This window comes from Lagenorhynchus albirostris, chromosome 12 (assembly GCF_949774975.1).
Source record: "Lagenorhynchus albirostris chromosome 12, mLagAlb1.1, whole genome shotgun sequence".
In the NCBI taxonomy this organism is placed as follows: Eukaryota; Metazoa; Chordata; class Mammalia; order Artiodactyla; family Delphinidae; genus Lagenorhynchus; species Lagenorhynchus albirostris.
In genome coordinates this window covers 15,699,055-15,718,977 of record NC_083106.1, presented here as the reverse complement: position 1 = coordinate 15,718,977, position 19,923 = coordinate 15,699,055, and the positions used below count along the sequence as shown (strand labels likewise).

The 19,923-nt window shown below is 39.7% G+C and overlaps 2 protein-coding genes and 1 long non-coding RNA gene across 7 annotated transcripts in view; 1 reads left to right on the top strand and 2 right to left on the bottom strand.

Moving 5' to 3' along the window:
• Nucleotides 1–533, bottom strand: part of LATS1 (large tumor suppressor kinase 1) — a 41,352-nt gene extending 40,819 nt beyond the window's left edge. For both annotated transcript variants that reach the window (XM_060168427.1, XM_060168426.1), the window contains exon 1: nt 331–533. The gene's annotated coding sequence lies outside the window, so the exon portion shown is untranslated. The remainder of the gene's footprint in view (nt 1–330) is intronic.
• Nucleotides 466–5,893, top strand: LOC132530932 (uncharacterized). The gene is made up of 3 exons (XR_009543946.1): nt 466–761; nt 841–992; nt 5,724–5,893. It is a non-coding gene; the product is annotated as an uncharacterized LOC132530932 (long non-coding RNA).
• Nucleotides 4,640–19,852, bottom strand: NUP43 (nucleoporin 43). 4 transcript variants are annotated; one of them, XM_060168432.1, is made up of 10 exons: nt 19,746–19,852; nt 18,039–18,201; nt 17,825–17,911; nt 17,391–17,513; nt 16,662–16,739; nt 15,117–15,297; nt 13,688–13,823; nt 12,529–12,680; nt 10,399–10,521; nt 4,640–7,462 (listed from the first exon to the last, which is right to left on the bottom strand). In XM_060168432.1, exons 4-10 carry the CDS (start codon nt 17,400–17,402, stop codon nt 7,233–7,235), a joined length of 912 nt encoding a protein of 303 aa, XP_060024415.1. In that variant the 5' UTR covers nt 17,403–17,513; nt 17,825–17,911; nt 18,039–18,201; nt 19,746–19,852; the 3' UTR covers nt 4,640–7,232. The 4 variants fall into 4 exon arrangements, with proteins under 4 accessions (XP_060024415.1, XP_060024411.1, XP_060024414.1 ...); XM_060168431.1 differs by lacking the exons at nt 18,039–18,201; nt 19,746–19,852 and adding an exon at nt 10,001–10,034 and having other exon boundaries at nt 7,340–7,462; nt 17,825–17,997; XM_060168428.1 differs by lacking the exons at nt 18,039–18,201; nt 19,746–19,852 and having other exon boundaries at nt 17,825–17,993.
• Nucleotides 19,853–19,923: the final 71 nt, after the last annotated feature.

The window sequence follows — 19,923 nt, the reverse complement described above, 5'->3', positions numbered from 1 at the left end:
ATAAGGGTGGAGGTGCGAGGGAGTCTGCGCACGGCCTCCGGCGACACCGGCTCTTCCTAGCCCAACCTGAACCTCCAAGGCCGCAAAGCCCGGGGCTCTTCCTCCAGCCCCGGACGCGGCCAACCCTCGCTTCCCCAGGGCAGGGCTCCGCTCAGGTCCGTGCAACCAGCCAAGTCGGGCCCGCACCGGGCCGGCCCGGCCCGCCAGTCCGTAGCAGCCCCTGGACCCCCGCCAGCGGGGATGGGCGTGGGCCCCGGCGGCCACCGCCCCGCCAACTCCGGCGCGGGAGAAGAGAGTGCGCCCCACCCGCTACGCCAGCCTCGGACCTACCTGCAGGGGAGAGAGGGGCTCCTGGACAGCGGCCACGGGCCCGAGGGCGGGCGGCGAGGCGGCCGGAGGCCGTCCCGGGGACTCCGAGTATCCCCGGTGGGGCAGGGCGGGCAGAGACGCCGGGGGACTGCCGCGGGCCAGCGCGGCCCGTCGCAGGGGTCGCGGGGACCTGGCTCTCCCTTTAGCACCAGGCCGCCGCCGCCGCCATTTTGCCTTCCACTCGGTGTCGCCGCCGCCGCACTCCGCTGCAGGTTTCCCGGATGTGGGCATTTCCCGGCGTCGCTTGCGCGGGGGCCGAGGACTGGGGGCTTCGGCCCGCCCGGCGACGGGGAGTGAGCGCGTCGCCTGCGGCCTCCCGCTTTCCGTAGTCGCTCGTTTCTCTGCGTGTCTGCGAGCGTCGCTCCGCGTCGCCCCTGCCTTGCGCTGCTCAGGTGACTCGCCCCGGCTGGTGGCGTCAGGTTCCCCCCATCCCAAGCCCACTTATTTATTTCATTGTCTGTCTCTTTTCAGTTGAACTCTTTCTATGGACGAATATAGAATAAAAGATGCGCATTTGGAGGAGTTTAATTCTCAGAACCTCGCTGTGGACATCGGGATTCGGGATTTCTAGACGCTTTGAAATAAATTGATTTTTGCTTAGCACTCTTTCCCCGAGTAAATCCGTAAGTAGTTTCTGAATCAGCCAGATTAGTATATTCTCGAACCAGGACAGATTAGGGAGTTTAGAGATTTTTAATGTCAGCCGACTCGGTAGAAGAGGAAGTCGTTATTGCCGTAATTGGGATAATGGTGACTGCGAGAAGAGGTTTTATTTCTTGTTAGATTGAATTAGAAGTTTGGGATGGGATCAATGGTTTTATGATGTTTAAAGGTACCGCCCACCCATTGTAAAGAGCGCCTTTGCCAATTCTGCCTCTAGAAAATATATACTTAGTATTTTCAAATATCTCATCCTTTTTTACTAGAGACAATTTTTTTAAGACTTTTTTGTGATGTTGAATTAGTTGCTGGCTACTGTATCCAGAAGTTCAAATGTGAAAACCTGTTAAAAGATTACATTCCACGAGCCCTTGGTTGAAAATTTGTATTCCACAATCACAGAGTCTGTAGAAGACATGGCCCAAAGTGGCTGACTTAATAGCTCTAGGTCTTACTTTCTTCAGCTGGAGAACTAAGTAACCTGCAGGGTATCTTTCAGCCTCAAAATTAATATGAATTATATGAATCTAATATGTTCACGGGCTTGCTTGTCCTTTGTACATGGATTATGTATCTGGAAGAGCAGACTGCCGCCTAAACCTTGTCACCTCTGTCACCAACCCTCAGAACTTCTTTATTTAAGCTCTTCATCTCTCTAAACCTAAAGATGGGCATCTCCAAAAACTACTGTCTTTGGGAGAATTCCTAGATAATTCAAGGACCTCAGTGAATTGCTCTATATATTAAGAGATTTACTCCTGTGAAGTAGGGGGAGAAAAGAGCAGGGAAAGGAGAGAAGGAATGTTCAGGATAGAAGAACCAACCAACAGGATGAAACGTGGCTGAGACTGGGAGTGGGTGGAGGTGAAAGACCAGGAAAATGCCTACTAAGGGTGCTGATGTCTGAGAATGGCAATACCTGCCATTGTGTTTGGAGGTCTTTGTGTTGCTGTGATGGAAAACCGTTGGTCCAGCTTCAGCCTGTTCAACTCTTCAGTGCTTCATGGAAGAGGGATATTTTGATTTTGTTGTAGTTGTGTGGTTTTTGTTTTGTTAGTTGAGTTACAATACTGTGTTAGCTTCAGGTATACAGCAAAGTGAATCAGTTCTAAATATATGTATTTTTCATATTATTTTCCATTATAGGTTATTACAAGAGACTGAATGTAGTTCCATGTGCTGTACCGCAAATCCTTGTTGCTTATCTATTTTATGTATAGTAGGTTGTCTCATTTTGTTTTTATCAACAGATGTAAGGGGCAAGTCTCATGCTTGGATGACTGTAGGAACAGAGGCAGCACACATGGAAAAAGTTTGGAGAGCACTGTGGTCCTGAGAACACAGGCTCTCCCAGGAATTCACACTGTCTTAGGGGAAGGCTCTCAACTATGAGCAGCCCACACTTAGGAGTGAATTGTGTTCCACCTCCTTGGGAGTGGAGAATCTACACAAATTATTTGGAATTCTGAGCAGATTTGTCTCTCATCCATTTTTTTCAAACACTTATTCTTATCAATGTGGACTCATGGATATTTATTTAATAGTTTGGGTATTGTTTTTGATCAGATTGTTCCAGCTTTGGCTATTGGAGCTCTTCCAGTTAGCTTCTGTGTCCCTATAACATACTCCCATCATTGTGGTTTTTTTTTTTTCCTTAACTTTCTTCCTTTCTGGGACTACAAAATGTTCCAAACTATCTGGTTTATTTCCTGCCCCTCCAAGGAGCCTTGGTTCCTTTTACTGGAGAATGGTATTAGAAACCAAATCTGGGTTCTTGGTGTGCTCATTGCTACTGGGGAATCCTTGCTTGTAGGATCTCTCTGGCTAATAAGTTGATTCCATACTATGCAGGAGTAAGATCTGTGTTTTGATTTGTTGCAGCTAGTATTTTACAGTCTAGTATTAATTACAATTTAGCTTCTTATAACCATGGTCTGTACAAAAATTGTTTTGACAGTTGATGCATGTCTGATGGCTATGTTAGGCTGGTCTGTCAGCTACTGTTCCCCCAAAGTCCAGTAGTCATGACAGTTTGGAATTGACCATTAGTTTATTTTTAATTAATTAAAGTTTATTACCTGATCAGCTAGATTCTAGTCATTCTACTTCTCTCCTCTCACCCCCACACCCTTTGTGGTTTTCTCCCTCTACTAATATAGTGAAATGTTGTAATTGTTTTGATGCTAAGATGACTGTAGTCTAGGCTGTTATTTAATTATTCTGTGTTGCCACTTAACATTAATTGTGGTTCAGAATGATACCAATGAAATAGTTTAAATAGTTGCGTATCATAGTTTGGCTCCCCCCAGGTTACATTATCTGTAAAACAAGAGCACTGCTACTGCTTCAGACCATCTAATTAGTCTGAGCTAGATATCATATTGATACCATAAGTTTAAATGAAGGCTTGATATAAACTATACACTCATGAACTTAGTATGCTTCTTAGACAAGATTCTAAAATGGATTATTAAAAGGATGTTTCCACAGTACTGTGAAATAAAAGTGTTATTCACAAAGGACAAGGAATTTTTCAATTATGCCAAAATTTTGATAGGATGATAGCTGTAGCACAGGTGTTTTCTCACATAGCCTTATGAACAAGATAAATGTGGCAGAATGTAAATGAGTTAGGTTGGTTTATAAATATTTCAACAACTGTAGCCAAATACCAATGATTCATATGTCACTGATAATTGGGAGGTGGGCCTAAGTCCATTTAACCTATCTCCTTACCAATGGGATGAGAGCACGCTGGGCAATTCTGAAAACGATCAGCTTCTGCAGAAAAGATTCAAAGGTGATTGTTAGCTCTTTCCTAAAGTGAAAGAAAATTTGTCTTCTTAAACAGGAAGGACCTATAGTAAGAATCACAATCATCGGCATTAACTCAAGAATAGGGAGGTATGGTTTAGGGAGTATCAGGTGTGAAAATTAAGGGTTTAAGTTAAACTAGTCAGCAGTCAATTGAACAAATATCAGAATAGGTAAAATAAGCTGAGACAGCATTACAAAGGAATATTGTACCCAGAAGCAGGATGGCAGATTTCTGTCATACTCTCAGCAAGGCAGACACCACTGGAAAAGTATTCATTTTGGAAGTCACACTTTAATGATGGCCTTTATTTTTTAAAGGGAAAACAAAATTGTGAGTTTAGTTCAATTCAGGCTAATTCAGGGCTTACTATGTATCAGATACTGTGTTAAACATTGTTCGCACAACACTAAGACATGGGCCCTGTTCTTGAACTTGTGGTCCAGTAGAGGGAGACAGGCTGCTTAGCAAATGGCTGTAAGCACAATATAAGCTCTGCACAATGGGCTTTTGATGCCGAGTACAATTTAGCCCAGATCGTCAAGAGGCCAGGGAGAACTTTCTTGAGAAAATGACACCTAAGAGGAGTCCGGAAAGGTATGCAGGATTTAGCCAAGAAGGGCAAGAAAGGTGGGGAAGGGAACCTTGCCCACAAGAAACCATTGAAGGGATTTTAAAAGTTTACCCCAAAGAAGCTACAATACGTAGTTCTGAACATTTGAATATATGATGAAAAGAATTAAATTTGTTTTTTGTGGCTCCTGAGAAAAGAAGACAAATGGAAGCAAATTTCAGTTCAGTATGTGAAAATTCATTTATTTAGTTGAACCTTATAGTAAAGTGCCCCAACAGAATGCAAATTCGATAAAATGGTGTTTGGTTCCATCTCATAGGTTCACATGATCATTTCATTAACCCAGAATAATGATTCTTTTTTTATACGATTGTTTTGGATCCCACTCACACACTAAAACCCTGCTATAATGCAATATCAATTACAGCTATCCAAACAAGGAGGCTACATTGGGAAATGGGAAACTTTATCATGGTATATTTTCAAGTAGAGGTTGGATGATAATTTGTTGGGGGTGCTGTGGAAGTGTTGATTAAATTTAGTATGGAGATGCCCTCCAAGATATCTTTCACCTCTGAGATCCTACAGCCCTCAAAAGAAATTTTATTTGATAGTTTCATGAATAAAAGCAGTGAGAATTAACAAATTCATAAATTAGGGTTTTATTTATCAATAAGGATAGAGAAGTTTCTTATGTTTCTTATTAAGCCTGGCAGAACTCTTCAATTGATAGAAAATGTAACACTATTCAAATGTACTTCCTTCTACTTATGGTTACAAATACCCTTAAATCAAATCAAAGCTTCAAACTTCAAACTTGTTTCCATTCCAAGCTAGTATGCTAAGCCTGTATGTCTGGTTCCCCCCCTCTACCAATTACTTACTGTAGTGATCAAGGGAAATTGTATACATTGCTGCTGGAAACTGAGAAGGGTGCTAACAACGTACATGTAACCTTCAAACTTTTCAGCAGCAGATAATACGGATCGAAGCAGAGGCACAACAAGTTTGCCATTCACTGTACACGGAAAATGTGCCACCTGGGAGCTAGGGTCTTCCAGTGATGAGATCAACTCTGGGCCATTCAAAGCAAAGATGTTAGCCTGCCGAGTAGAATGGGAGGATGCCTGTACCGGATGAAGAGAGGGACACTGTAGCTTAGGCTGCAGCAAGACATTCATACAAAGGGAAATATAAAGTCAGAGGAAAATTCTTAGCTATATTTTTATTATTGAATTCACGTGTTGACTGCTAGAGAACGTGCATCTACAAATATAACATGTATATTTCTTTTTTTTTTTACAGAAAAACTATATACATTGATGGATAGAAGACAGTATGAAAAGAATTGTCTCTCTTTGAGATTAAGTACTTACAATTTTCTTTTGACTGTCTTTTCTACAATGAATGACTTTTGTAATAACAGAAAGTTTTAAAAATTAGCCCCAGCAATAAAACTATAAACAGATTAAGAATTCCTATCAGCAACGTTTTCTGTCCTTCTCTGATTCTTTGGAATTCAAAGTTACTAATTATCTTCAGTCGATTTTTTTTTTTAGGCTGTGCTGTGCAGCATGTGGGATCTTAGTTCCCCGACCAGGGATCGAACCTGTGCCCCCTGCATTAACCACTGGACCGCAAGGCAAGTCCATTCAGTCAAATATTTTTGAGCCAAATATATATAAAACAGCAGATGCATATATGTATTCCATTTTAAAATGTTAACAAAAAACAAAATCCAAAAAACCCTGAGGTAAGGTGGCATAAAAAAACTGCAAATATTTATTGGGACGGAAAGACAAAACTTCATAGTAATTATTGTTGGAATTGTAAAGTAAATAAACATACACTTCAATTGTGTAATAGGAGTGATTTGTCATTAAGGTCTTAACAGTTCAATAATGCATTTAATCTAACAAACTTTAGAAAGACAATATCATAAAATTGTCTTAAAACACTGCGTGTTAGGTCATCATTAACATTAAAGATAAAGATGGCAAAACTCTGTACTCCTACCACATCATCATACTAGTCTCTGCATGTTACCTATCAAATTCGTTTGTAAGTCAGCTCATTTATCAATGTCAAATCCTATCTTATTGCACAGTGTCCAATTCAGCAATTTTCAACTACGTTGTAAAACTAAATAAAAGCAAAAATCCTTAGGAAAAATGTACTTGTCTTTTTTTCTTTTCAAGAGAAATAAAGTTGGGTCTAAGGAGCTGACGGAGTTCTGTTCAAACCCATTCCAGTAAAGGAAACTGTCAAAACATTTTTACCTTTAAAAAAATTTGAACACTACAAAAATTTTGCCATTTTTGTTCTCAATTCTTTCTGAAAAAAGTTTACAAAAATTATTAAGTAAATAAAATGTGGAAGAACTGAAGAAAATACTTGTGGTAAAAAAGAATAAATACTAGCTAAGGCCACCAGGGAGGGGTATACCCCACACACCGTTGATAAAAAGGATAGGAACCCATTGGTGGTTTGACATTTTTGAGGCCTGCAACATCAACAATGAAGAGTTGGTTCCATGAGCTGTCCAGAATTGTGCTGAAGGCAGTGCATTTATCAGCACAAGGATCCCTCTGATGTTCTTCCACACGGTCCAATTCTTTTGCCATCAGTCATTAATCAGACTCTAGCTACTAACTATTAGAAGAATATTCAACTAACAAAGGCTGAAACTGGGCATCAAAATTAACAATAGTTTATGGATGCTTCCCCTGCAAATTTCCAATAATAAAAATTTGCATAGAGAAGCTGGAATTTGAAAGGCTATAACTATGTTTTACATGAACTCTTTTAGTATCTTCATGAAAAAAGTTGTCTAGTAACATAAATTGCTTCTGCATCGGTTCCACAAACAAGACAAGAACCTAAAACATCCAAACTGTTCACAGACAAAGTCCTGTTGGGAAGCAAGCTTGTGATTTCAATACGGTCTTTGGCAGGGTCAGTGATGAGCCAGGAGCTTATAAGAGATTGATGAATATTAGCTTGGTTACTAATGCTATGAGACAAAAAAGTACTATTTCTTCCTCCTGGGAAAAGAAAAGAAAAGGTGAAAACTTCTTTCAAGACTAATTTTATACTAGTAAACATCTGAAATTCTAATACTTAAAAAAGGCGATGAATATATATTGGTTTTAATTCTCAAGAATAACTGGCTGATAATTCCATTATAACACATCATCATTTTTGACTAAAGGCTTAGTCAGTGATATTAAATACTCAAATTTCCATGGGATAATATGGCTATGAAACTTGAAATCTTCAGCAAAGCACAAGATTCATTTTGACCCTGTCTTCCTGTTTATTCTTTAACGGAAAGTCTCAGAAATGTACCAAAATGCCTAGAAGACAAGTAGAATAAATGTAGATAATATATGGAAATCAAAGTTCTTAGATAATCAAAAAATGAAAATTTCTGGATGTATTTCTACATGAATATTTCTAAAAATATATTTACTTCTATATGTCTAAAAATATAATCAACTTGCTTTAGATCTCCTTTTATTCTTCGCCTTTATTTCAGGTAAATGTTCTTAAAAGTAGAATTTAAGAACACTACCAGATTATACACTTTTATGTCTGACAGTGCTCTTCATTTAATGCAGGATTAAGTGGGGGCAGAAGCAGTATATTTCAGTTTTAGCCTTCATTTGAAATTTTCTTTCCTTTCAACTTTCTGCCAGATCAAATAAAGACAGATTTCATTTACTCAATAAATGGCTGAGTACCTACTCTATGCCAGGCGGTGTGCTAAGTGCTGGGAATACAAGGCAAAGTCCCTCATATCTTGAAGCTTAAAGATTAGTGAGTTTAAATCTTGCTGATTCTTAAAGCCCAACTCAACTTCCTTCTCTAAGAAGCCTTTGAAGATGACTCTAGTTCATGCTTCTCTTCCTTCTGGAACCCTCAGCACTTATACGCACCACTAATAACTTACTACTTTATAACATTTCTTGTATGATTTAACTTTGCATGCCCCCTTCTCCATAACTAAATTAAGTATTTCTTAAGGGCAGGTTGTATAGATTATATTTATTTTACCTTTTCACAGTGTCTAATATTGTTCTTGCGATACTAGGCACAGAATATAGTAAATGGCTCTTTCCAGTCTAACCAAGGTTCTTCAAACAGTAAAATCTCAAAGGCAAGATAGTGGGGGTAGGGGAAGAAGAAATAAAAAACCAAGTGCTTAGCTAATCCTTATTATTTATTAGAAACTAATAATATTCTTAGTTTCTCCATACATGCAGTTATTAGCATAGACGTGCTGCATGCTCTACACATGCGACACTTCTCCAGAATTTTTCTGGAGATGTTTCAGATTTTTCCTTCTTAGTTTTTGTTTACCTTTTACTGCTCCTATATTTTATATTACTCTTGAATACTGTGAAAATTAACATTAGAACCACTGTGCTAAGTCTCTTCCCTGGTCTCCCTGCTTCTGTTTTTTCCATCCCTCTCCCCAGTCTATTTTCTACACAGTCGCCTAAGTGATTCTTTGGAAACGTAAGACAGATCACCCCACTCCCCTGCTCAGAATTCTCCAGTGGCTTTCTGTCACATTCAGAACAGAAGCTGAAGCCCTCATCCCTGTCTGCAGAGTCCTCCGCAGCTCCTGCCACCTGCGCACACTCCCGGCCTGCTGAACTGCAGCCACGCTGGCCTCCTTGCTGTTCTGTCTCAGGCCCTTGGAATTGGCTGTTTCCTCCACCTGGCACGCATTCCTGTGACTCGTGCCTCCACTTCCTCAGGTCTCTGCTCAAATGTTCTCCCTGCCAAGCGGCCCCTCCTCCGCTAATTCTTCATCCTCCTGTTCTCTTCACTCTTCTTCATAGGCATCAGGGTATTTGGTCCAGATCTTTTCCTTCTTGCTGTCTCCTTTCCTACTTTGCTGTGCTCTACTATGTCTTGCAGGGACAAACTCCTTTTTCCAGGCTCCCTTGCCATCTGCCTTCCAGGCAGACCCTGCCCATGGGAGGCACTACTGTGGGTGACTGGAAGGCAGATGGGGTCGGGTGGGGGAAGGAAAAGGCTCCAGGTTCCTGGCAACGACAACACAGCCTGTAATTCCAGCCCCGGCTGAGGTGGCACCTTTTCTGCTGATCCAGAACCAACTTGGACAGCACTTCCAACAGTACAGCAGAGGTATTAACAACTGTTGATTTCTGGCATTCCTCTTTTTTTGCTATTTGCTCTTCCAGCATCCCTCCCATTCCCTTTTGTTCTGCTAGCCCTTCTAACACACGTGAAACCAATTCCTTCTAAATCCAGGGTAGTTTCTGTTTTTCTGCTGGGACTTTTACTGAGACATTATCTATCTTACTTACTGTCTACTGGAATATTTGCTCTATGAGCCTCGAGGCTTTTCTGCTCACTGTCATAGGCTCTAATACCTAGAAGAGTGCCTAGCACGTGGTAGGGACTTGATAAACATTTGCTGAATGAATGAACAAATAAACTTTGGAACCAGACAAACTCAAAAACAAGAAGGTTAGAAAATGCAAAAAAACAGAAACAAAAATACCTCTTGATTTTAAGTGTATAGTTTCCGGCTGACCTTTACTTACCTCTGTCTTTAATCAGGAGACAGGGCCTTTTAGTCTGAGGAGAAACCAGTACCTTAATACATAAAAGATCAACTTTGGTCTTGCCATACACCCTTGACAATGTAGTATAAGAGAGCTGTCAATGCCTATCCTATGGCATGAGGGCCCACAACAATGTACTCACAAACAAGACCCCTGGCTGTCCGAAGTTAGCCAGCTAACAGCATTTCTAGTCATCAGCAGTACAGTGGTCAGTAGCTGACAGTCAGATTTCAAGCCCTGTGATACTAGAATTTACCTTGAAGCCAGAGAATGGAAACATTTTGTCATTCCTTAATGTTAAAAATACGAGAATTTCTAATTTGGTATTTAAAAATATAATAAAATTACACACAAGAATCTTCATTAAAATTTTTTACCTTGGTGAAAGAGTGATGATTTCTCAGGTACATCTGTGGAGGCATCCCAATGCCAGAGAGATCCATCTTCAGAACAAGTAAATAGATGATCTGGGTTGGATGGGTGAAAGTGAACTTCCCACACTAAAAGATAAGAACCAAGAAGCTTATTCTTGTGTAGATTAGTTGAACAAACATCAAAACCCTGTCTCTAGGCATCACCTTCCATTAACCTCCATCACACACCTTCAAACTCCAAGCCTGTGATAAAAATCAAAGGCTTCAGGATCAAAGAAAAGACGTAACTCTCCAAATGGCTAAAACATGTAGATAAGATAAAGAAGTCAAGTAAATCTACTTGTGTATTGGGCCAGCAAATGAATGAAAATAAATGCTAGTCATTTGACCTATTACAATTTTTCTATGGAAAAGTATGACAATGGAATAATTCTGAAAAGATTTTTTGAAAATTGTTAAGTTCTCTTATTTTCAATTCCTGTGTCATTAACACATGAAGGTTATATTATTGGAAAGAGAGAGAAGACCATAAAAGTAGAATACAAATGAATTTCTAAGAGACATAGTCCAATTTTGGCTCATGCAAAGACTCTGGATTCTTCTGGCCTGTATCACAGAAATAGCAACTAGCTCCCAGCAAACCAAAACCTGGAAATGCTCCAAAAATCTGGATCCGGTTTCAAATGAAAGACTTAAGAAGCCAGCTTGGGACTGGGGACTCCTCAAGCTCTAAACTTTAAGGGAACTTTGTGTGCCAAGAGGTATCTGGGAGCCAAGGACTGCCCAGGACGTCTTAGGAAGACAGCTGCAGCATGAAGGTGAAACAGTAGTCTGTGAACAAGGGTTTTCGTGATTCTGGGTTAGGTAACCTTAGAGAGGCAGCATAGAAAGTGCTCAGAGTGTAGCATAAAAAGTGCAAGGCACATGTTTGCAAGCTGGAATTTTCATTCTGACAGTTACCACAATTAAACACGCCAGAAAACAAAAAGGTCACCTTCCTCCGGAAAGGAATGTGTGCTGGTGAGTCCCTGTGTAAAGTACATTCATACTGTTCCATTAAAACAAAGTAAAATAAAACAGCCTATACAGCCATTAGCAGACTGCCCAAATCTGGATTCTTATGTATTTATATACTTTCAAATTAGAAAACAAACCTCTATAAAACATCTTATTTCTAGCCAAGAGTCAAGATGAATTCAAAATACACTACAAGCCACTATACTGTGTGTTTTGTTGAACAATACAGGCTGGCGTTTAAAAATGGGCTGGTGAGAAGAGATCTGAAAGTTTGTAATTCTAACTACCACTAGGTTAGCAACAACAGGCTCTAAGGGCACACCTATTTCTTTTTATTCTTTTTACCTGGACATAGCCATACCTGGAAGAGGGAAAAAGTTTCTATTTGCTTCTTAAATATAATCTTAAAAATCATTTATCTTTCCAAAGTATTAATAATGTGAAACAAACTTAGAAGTTGCAATACTGGTATAATGTTTGCTCTTCTATAGTTTTACTGAAGCATTAATACCAACTTCTCTTAAGTCAGAATTTAAAACTATAATCCACCCTGACATGGTGATAAAATGAAAAATTTCCGTTCAGCCAAAAACTCTCCACCAAAATCAAATGACAAACATGAAAAACAAGGCAAGAGCCTATATCTTTTGTTCTTGTTAAAAGAAAAAAAGAAAAAGTACAATAATAAATCGAAGAACACACAGATTAGCAAATATAAAAAATAGCCTGCATTTGCATGGGAAAAGTGCATTCTCACATACTGGTGTGGCAATATAAACTCATATTATTTTTATGTAGAACAATTTGACAACATGAATCACAGCTTTAAAATTATGCAAACTTTTGGACTCATCAATTCTATTTCTAAAAAACTATCCTAAGAAAAGAAGCACATAAAGATGAATATGTAAGGATAATCACTACGGTTTTGTGTATAATAATCAAACATGTTAAAGAATGTAAATTTCAAATAAAAAGGGATTAGTTAATTATTATAAATTTATACAATTCAGTAAAAAACTCTGCTGTAGAATGATCCATAGGTATCATTATGGAAAGCTGCTTATAATACATTGTATAGCTCACACACCAAAAACTTATCACCACAATACTTACTTTCAGCTTCATGAGCCTTCAGTAGAGACACGGGCATTGTACCTTGTCTAACATCCCAAATACTTAACATTCCATCCTGACCACCGGTAGCTACAACATGCTGCTGGTTGGGATGTCTATCAACACAGTGGAGTGGCACTCGGTCACCAGTCCTTTAATGGGAGATACAATGACTTCACACAGTTGTAAAGTATAATTTATCTTTGAATAACCTATGAAACCTGTTTCTTTCCAGTAACGAAACGATAATTTTGTGGCTGGAGCTACTGGCTAAACTTAAATCATGTCAAAAATATATCTCTAAATATTAAAATTTTGAGGGGGAATTAAAAGCCAGAGTTATTCATTCTCTCTTCAATTTGGACACATAAGGAACAAGATAATTTGATGGTAAGATATGCAAAACATTTCCATTTCTTGGCTTTTGAAAGACATTATATATCAACTAAACAGCATATTCCTTACTTCTACTCTACCTTATTTAATGCTTAGTTTATATAACTTTTTTTCCAGCTTGGCACATGCTATTTTCTAATTAGAGAAGAGAAGATTGCACACATAGAAAGGGGATTTCTGCTCAAAAAAATATCTTGGATTGTATTTTTCTCCCAATCACATCTAGAGTGTATTAGTAGAATAGAATATTCTATTAATATATTAATAGAATATTCCCACTATTAATAGAATCATTTGATGAGCAAAAAGAAGTTCCCCATTAAATAACATAAACTTCAAAGAGATTAATATAAACTTCTGAATCAATACAACAAATATTTACCAAACGCAGCATGGTACTATCAAGCCCATCCAACTATACAGCTGACCCTTGAACAACATGGATCCACTTACATATGAATACTTTTCCACAGCGCTACACGAGCTGAGGCTGGTTGAATCTACGGATGTGGAACCTCTGATACAGAGGATTCCACGTATATTGAGGGCTGACTATAAGTTATACAGGGATTTTCGAGTGTATAGAGGGTCAGTGACTCTAACCCCCTACATTGTTCAAGGGTCAACTGTATTTGCTTTATCAAATTTAGTCAGAGATTATTCTCTTAGCATGCAATTAAAATACAATATGGTTTAAAGTCAGTTGCTATAAACAGTCAAACAAATTTGCGTCACACTACTGAAATTACAAATCAAAACTTACAGTGATAATATCTGAGAGGGCTCATTTCCTTGTTGTCTAAAATCCCATATTTTTAACTGTCCAATTGAATTTACTGTAAGAATCTCAGGAGTTCGAAGGAAGGTTACAGCATGGAGTGTACTGCTATCTGCATTGTCTACAAATGAAGAAAACAGCATTGTGTGTTAACAGACCCCCCTTTTCCATGAAAATTTTAAATTGCATTCCTTCCACTGATTGAAATATTACAAATGAAATTTTAAATAAGTCACAGTTTAATTTCTATAGAAAAATGCAATAATATACATGTTAAAATGGACTCTCCTTTAATAGAAAAATTATATCACTCACAGGACATCTGAACTGTTTTCCAAATGGAGGGCTAAGTTTTCACTTATTTCTCTATTTCCACTTTAGGTTGTTACCCTCCATTTCTGAGACAGCTGTTCAGGTTCCTTTATATCCAACTTTACTTCCCTCTACTGCTTAACACAGAACCTCCATTCTATTGAGCCAAACACCATTGCTTCCTACAGAGCTCATTCTGACCTATATTATTCTGCTGACTTATCTCAAATCTATACATCTTTATCCTCATCAGCTCTCTTCTCCTCCATGAAGTCCTTCCTGATTGCTTTAACTGTCCTTTTCCTTTTCATAGTGTGTTTAAACTTATACCACTTAATTTACTATACACTTAAACTGTTTTGTGACCCTCGTCCAAACTGCCACCAGGCAGTGGTCCCTAAAAGCTAAACAAATAGTGTTCCTCAGAACTAAAAATCATAACAACACAGCACACTGATTCATGGGCTCAATCCAGACGTTCTGATTTAGGAAGTCTACAGTGATGGCCTGTTAAAAATCTCCTCAGGCAAGCCTGTGCAAAGTATGGTTGAGAACTACTACACTAGAATAATCCTTCTAAAGCATGACACGGGGTACATCACCCCTTTGCTCAAAAACTTTCAATGGCTCCGTAGTTGCCCACCTAACAAAACGTAACCTCTACAGCTGTGCATTAGATTCTTCACAACCTGACCACAATTTACCTTTCTTGTTTCATTTCTTACTTCTCCTATACAAATATCTAAAGTCGGGTCAAACTACACTTTCTCTCATTCTCTGAATGGTCTTACCCTGCCTCCATGCTGTTCCCTTTATCTGGTGTGCCACCTTTTAGTATTATTTATGGTTTGGAACCTAGATTAAATGGATTGCCACCTGCCCCTCAATTCTTTATCTGTTAATCCCCTCTGGCTCTCCTCTCCACAAATTTCTTTTTCTTCTAGTCACTCCTTCATACAGGCCTTATCAACATACTGTCTTGATAAAGGGATCCTGCTTTGTATATATTTAAATCCCTCAAACACCTAGCATTGCATTTACTTAGCACATGGTAGCTGCCCAATTACTATGCAACAGACTAAAGAAATAGGATTTTTCTTACCTATAGTTCTTATAGCTTCCTTGTGATCAGCTCTGAAGAGATTTATTCGACCATCTTCTCCAACTGTGACAATTTCTGGGTTGCTGCACACAACACCTGTGCATGGTGCACTGCTACAGGAAGGACTGCCTGGACCCGTGTGGTAATGAGCTGTTGTCCACTGCTGGCTGACTGACAGAGTCTACAGGTCACAAATGAGGCTATGATTAATCAAAGCAAAGCTCCAAAAAACTAGAGCTTTCCCCAACTAAAACTGTGTCTCACACCTTTCTAGAAACATAGTAACTCTTTTCCCTTTGTATTTCCAAGCATTAAGGTCTAGAAACTACTTCCATTAAAGCTCTGTATATACCGGATTAGATTCAAAAGAAACGCTTTTTAATAACATCCCAAACTTATCTCAAACTAAAGAAATGGTTTTTAGGTATCAGGTAATTATGTGTTCAAAGGCAACTCTAAATTCTTAAGGGGGCTGGCCTACATTTAAGAGAAAATCTCGTAGTGCTTTCCAAATGACTCCATTAAGAAAAATAGTTAAGACTTCCCTGGTGGCACAGTGGTTAAGAATCCACCTGCCAATGCAGAGGACACGGGTTCGAGCCCTGGTCCGGGAAGATCCCACATGCCGTGGAGCTACTAAGCCCGTGCGCCACAACTACTGAGCCTGCACTCTAGAGCCTGAGAGCCACAACTACTGAACCCGTGTGCTGCAACTACTGAAGCCCATGCACCTAGAGCCCGTGCTCTGCAACAAGAGAAGCCACCGCAATGAGAAGCCTGCGCAACACAACGAAAGAGTAGCCCCCGCTCGCTGCAACTAGAGAAAGCACGCGCGCAGCAACAAAAGACCCAACGCAGCCAAAAAAAGAAATAAATAAAAAATAAAAGCATTGCTGAAATAAACAGTAAAAAAAAAAAAGAAAAATATTTAACTAGACCTGGCTCTTGTATTTACTAGGCATGCCTATTAGTAAGATGACCTTGATTAATCCCCAAATCTAAGTAAGCATTCTCTTCTCGCAACTTAAAACTTTTACTTCAAGGGGGCCTATTTTAAAGGACTGCCCTTACCACTGTGCTCTGAAGATCAGCAGTCAGGCTTTGGCACACACAAGAAAGGCATTGTAAAAAATGTCAAGCCTTCATATAGTATATCCTCTCTTTCAATTGAAACCTAGGTTCTATCTGAAGCAAAGTAGCTGTTCCTGTTCTCTCTCATGATGCTTGAGCTAGAAAATGTTCTTTCTTTCTTCAAAAGACCAGACTAGGATCTTAAAAGAGAATTACAGGAAAAGTACTTGCCAGAATACCATATTGTTAAATCTAACCTAAGAGGATATAAGAGATCCCCAATTTGAATGAAGGATCACACAAACATGGTTCTAGAATTAATCTACTAAAAGATGGGTAATACAATGATTTTTCCCCTCCATGTTTTAAGACTATAAAACTTTATTATTTGTGTCATTATTAAGTACAGTCTTCTTTAAACCTTCCTAAAAAAAATTAAAATGCAAATTGAGATTTCAAACAAAAGTTCTTTACCTGGTTATTCGGATGGTGAAGGAAAACTGTTACACATCCTGTTGATGAAGCAGCTACAATTCTTTCCTGGTCAAAAAACTAAGAAAATTCTTGCTTGTTATAGATTCATAAATATTAGCAGGGAGGAAGCCATTTGTTTGACTCAATTAGTAGTATAACAATTTTAAAATGCAAAGAGCCTATAAATGCTAAGCAAATAAAATGTAAGAGTCAAAATTCCATTCCCACCACTTACTACCAGCTTTGAGACCCTGGCCAAGTTAAGTTCTCTAAGCCTTGGTAAACTTGCAAAACAGAGAACTAATCCCTGCTAGGCTGTTATGAGAACTCAAAAAGCAAAAACATGTAAAGTGCCTTACACAGTATTTGTCACATAGTACATGCTCCAAAGATCTTAGTCTCAGTGTTCTCATTAAGACAGAGATAACAGTATTTGATTCAACAAGCATGCGATGAGAATGAAATTAACTTATGTAAACGGTGCTTGGCAGATAGTAGATGGTCAATTAGGCAAACAAACAAGCTAGGATTAATTCCACATCCCCTTCCCCAGTCCTGATTCTGCCATTAAGCAGCTATATGATGTTGGCAAATCATGACCTATAGGGAACTCAGTTTCTTGTAAACCTGGGGTGAGACTAGACAAACTTTAAGGTCCTTTACATCTCTAAGTGTAAAGATCACTCTCAGTTTTTTAAAAGTTAGCTTTTGGATATTACACAGACTTACTTGTAAATCCATTACATCACCATGGTGTCTGATATCACACAATAACTGATGGTCTCCTTCAAATCCTCCATCAGAGTCCAAGTTCCCAAAATCTCCAATAGACCACAGTGAAACATAATTTTCCTGTAAAGCAGAAAATTTTATCTTGAGATGAAATATATGTCAAACTCTCCGAAATTAAAATTTGCCCTGCCTTCAATCAACCTTGCTTTAAAAGCATCCCAGGCAAATGGAATGATAATCATTAAAAAAGAGGAGATACGGGGCCATCGATGCTCTGAGGTACAAGGCAACCGAGCCTGAAACGTGCATTTGGGGGACAGAGAAGGGCGAGAGGAGCCAGAAGACGAGAGAGTTCGCGCGCCGGCGGCCGGGGGCTCGGTTCCAGGAGGGAAGGAGGAGGAAGGGGCTTCCCGGGCCGGGAGCGGGGGTACCTCATTGTCCCAAGAGCCCGTGGCGAAAGACTCCACGGTCTGCAGGCTCCCCGGAGGTACCGGTCGCCAGCGGGTCTTGCTGATTTTCTGTGACACAAACTTAGCATAAATTTCCTCCATGCCGAATGCAACCAGGCCAGGGACAGCAAGCGGCACAGAGCGCGCCACTCAATCCCGCCCCTTCCCGCTGAGCCCTGATTGGAACGGACCGTACGAGGGACGGTGGCTGCAGAGAGCCAATTCTCCTCTGTAGGCAGTGCGGGAACGAACCACCAACCCTCAAGTGGGAGGTAGCTGGGACGCCCTGCCCCACGCAGGAGGCTCTGAACCCAGGCAAGGGTGTTTCCCGTTCTTGTGCTGTAGGACCTGCTCCTAATCTGCAAACGATATAGAAACACCGAGACAATACATTTGTGCAATAACTTTGCAATGTAAGACAAATTTAAGAGCAAAACCAAAACAAAATCAATGCAAGAGAAACGACCTAGTAGCCACACCTAAACATTGTCTTGCATTTCACCGCGCATAGAAAATATTCAAAATTCATAAATTCTCCTGGAAGTACGTCCGTCAACGTACCAATTTGTTATTCAAAACCTCTCCCTTCCCGTCCCCCAAACAAATCCTTTTCTTCAACGTTGTTAATACACACTGTCAGAAACTGGGGTTGCAATTCTGAGGACCCCAGTTCTAATTTGGACTCCCATTGCCTCTGTGACCATCCTCAATTCATTTATGTATATAATTAAGAATGATTTTTAATTGTGACGTCGACAGCTCAGGAATCAGAGCCTTAGGTTCCTTCGTGCTTTTGATTAGACCTATGATACACTCTCCCCTGCTTTTAAAAAAATTCCTCTTAGAATCCTGCCCATCTTTCAAGCACCCGTTCTTTCCTCTATCTTTTCCTGTTACTCCAGCCCATGATGATCTAAATAAACATGTCCCTTAATATCTAGACCACTAATAGCACTTATATTTTGCCCCCTGTTGCTAATTTTCTTTTGATGCAAATCTCCCCAATTTGAATGTAAATCTTATTATATACAAGAGGTATGACTTATTCATCTTAAAAAAAAACTCCTTTATACTATATTCATAACTGTGTTGCTTGTTTCTTTAAAAGGGGCCATGATTTCTTTTCTAACTGATATTGGCAGTCCTATTTCCTAGCCACAGCTTATGGAGGCACCTCATGGAAATGCAGTCCATCTAGGTCAGCTTTAGAGAGTTTTCAGGTTCTTATTGAAAGCTGACTGGTGTCGTTTTGTTTTGTTTTTAACTGGAAGACTATTAGGGAACAGCAGAGAGATGAAATAGAAAATTATTAGTCCCAAACTGACAATTTTATTCCCAATATTGAAGTAAAGAATACTGTTTCATTTATTATCGCAGAACACAGGGAAATAATATATAAGTATATTTAGGATTGGAAGTAGACTAGATACCACATTTGCTAAGGTCTGGTTAGAATACGAAAATTGTTGCTGACGCATAGCATCGATGTCTTGACATAGCTTTGTTTCCTTCCTTAAAAGTGTATTGGACTAAATGTGACTGGATTCTTCCAGTCTCAGTTCTGATCAGGAGTCAGCAAGTTGGATGCTACAGGCAATGTTCCTTGTCAGCTTCTCACTCAATGTCTTGCACAGCTGATAGCAACAAACCTGGTGTCCAGTCTAACGGTGGAATTTGTGAGGCTTAAATAGCTGAAAACGCACACTTGTGTTGGGCGAATAACACATTCGCCATAGGATACTGTAGTATTTTTAACCAAGTGCGCTGTCCTAAGGAGCAAAGGATTCCCCACGCTCCACCCCCCCACCCCAGGTCTCGGTATTCTTCCACTCTCTGAATTTGTGCTTTAGAGTTGAGAACAAATCAGGGTCCCAAAGTCTCTGCTAACGAAACACTAACGTACTTGTCACAAGCCAGAGGCTGGAGTACTCGGGTTAGAGAAGACCTTTGCCCTCCAGTTCTATTAAGATTATCGAGGTTCCACCATAGGGAGCTCTGTCTCCAACCAACCTAAATATTAAGTTATTCATTGGGTTGGGTGAGGCAGGACGAAGGAAGCCCACCGTCTAACAATCTGGACA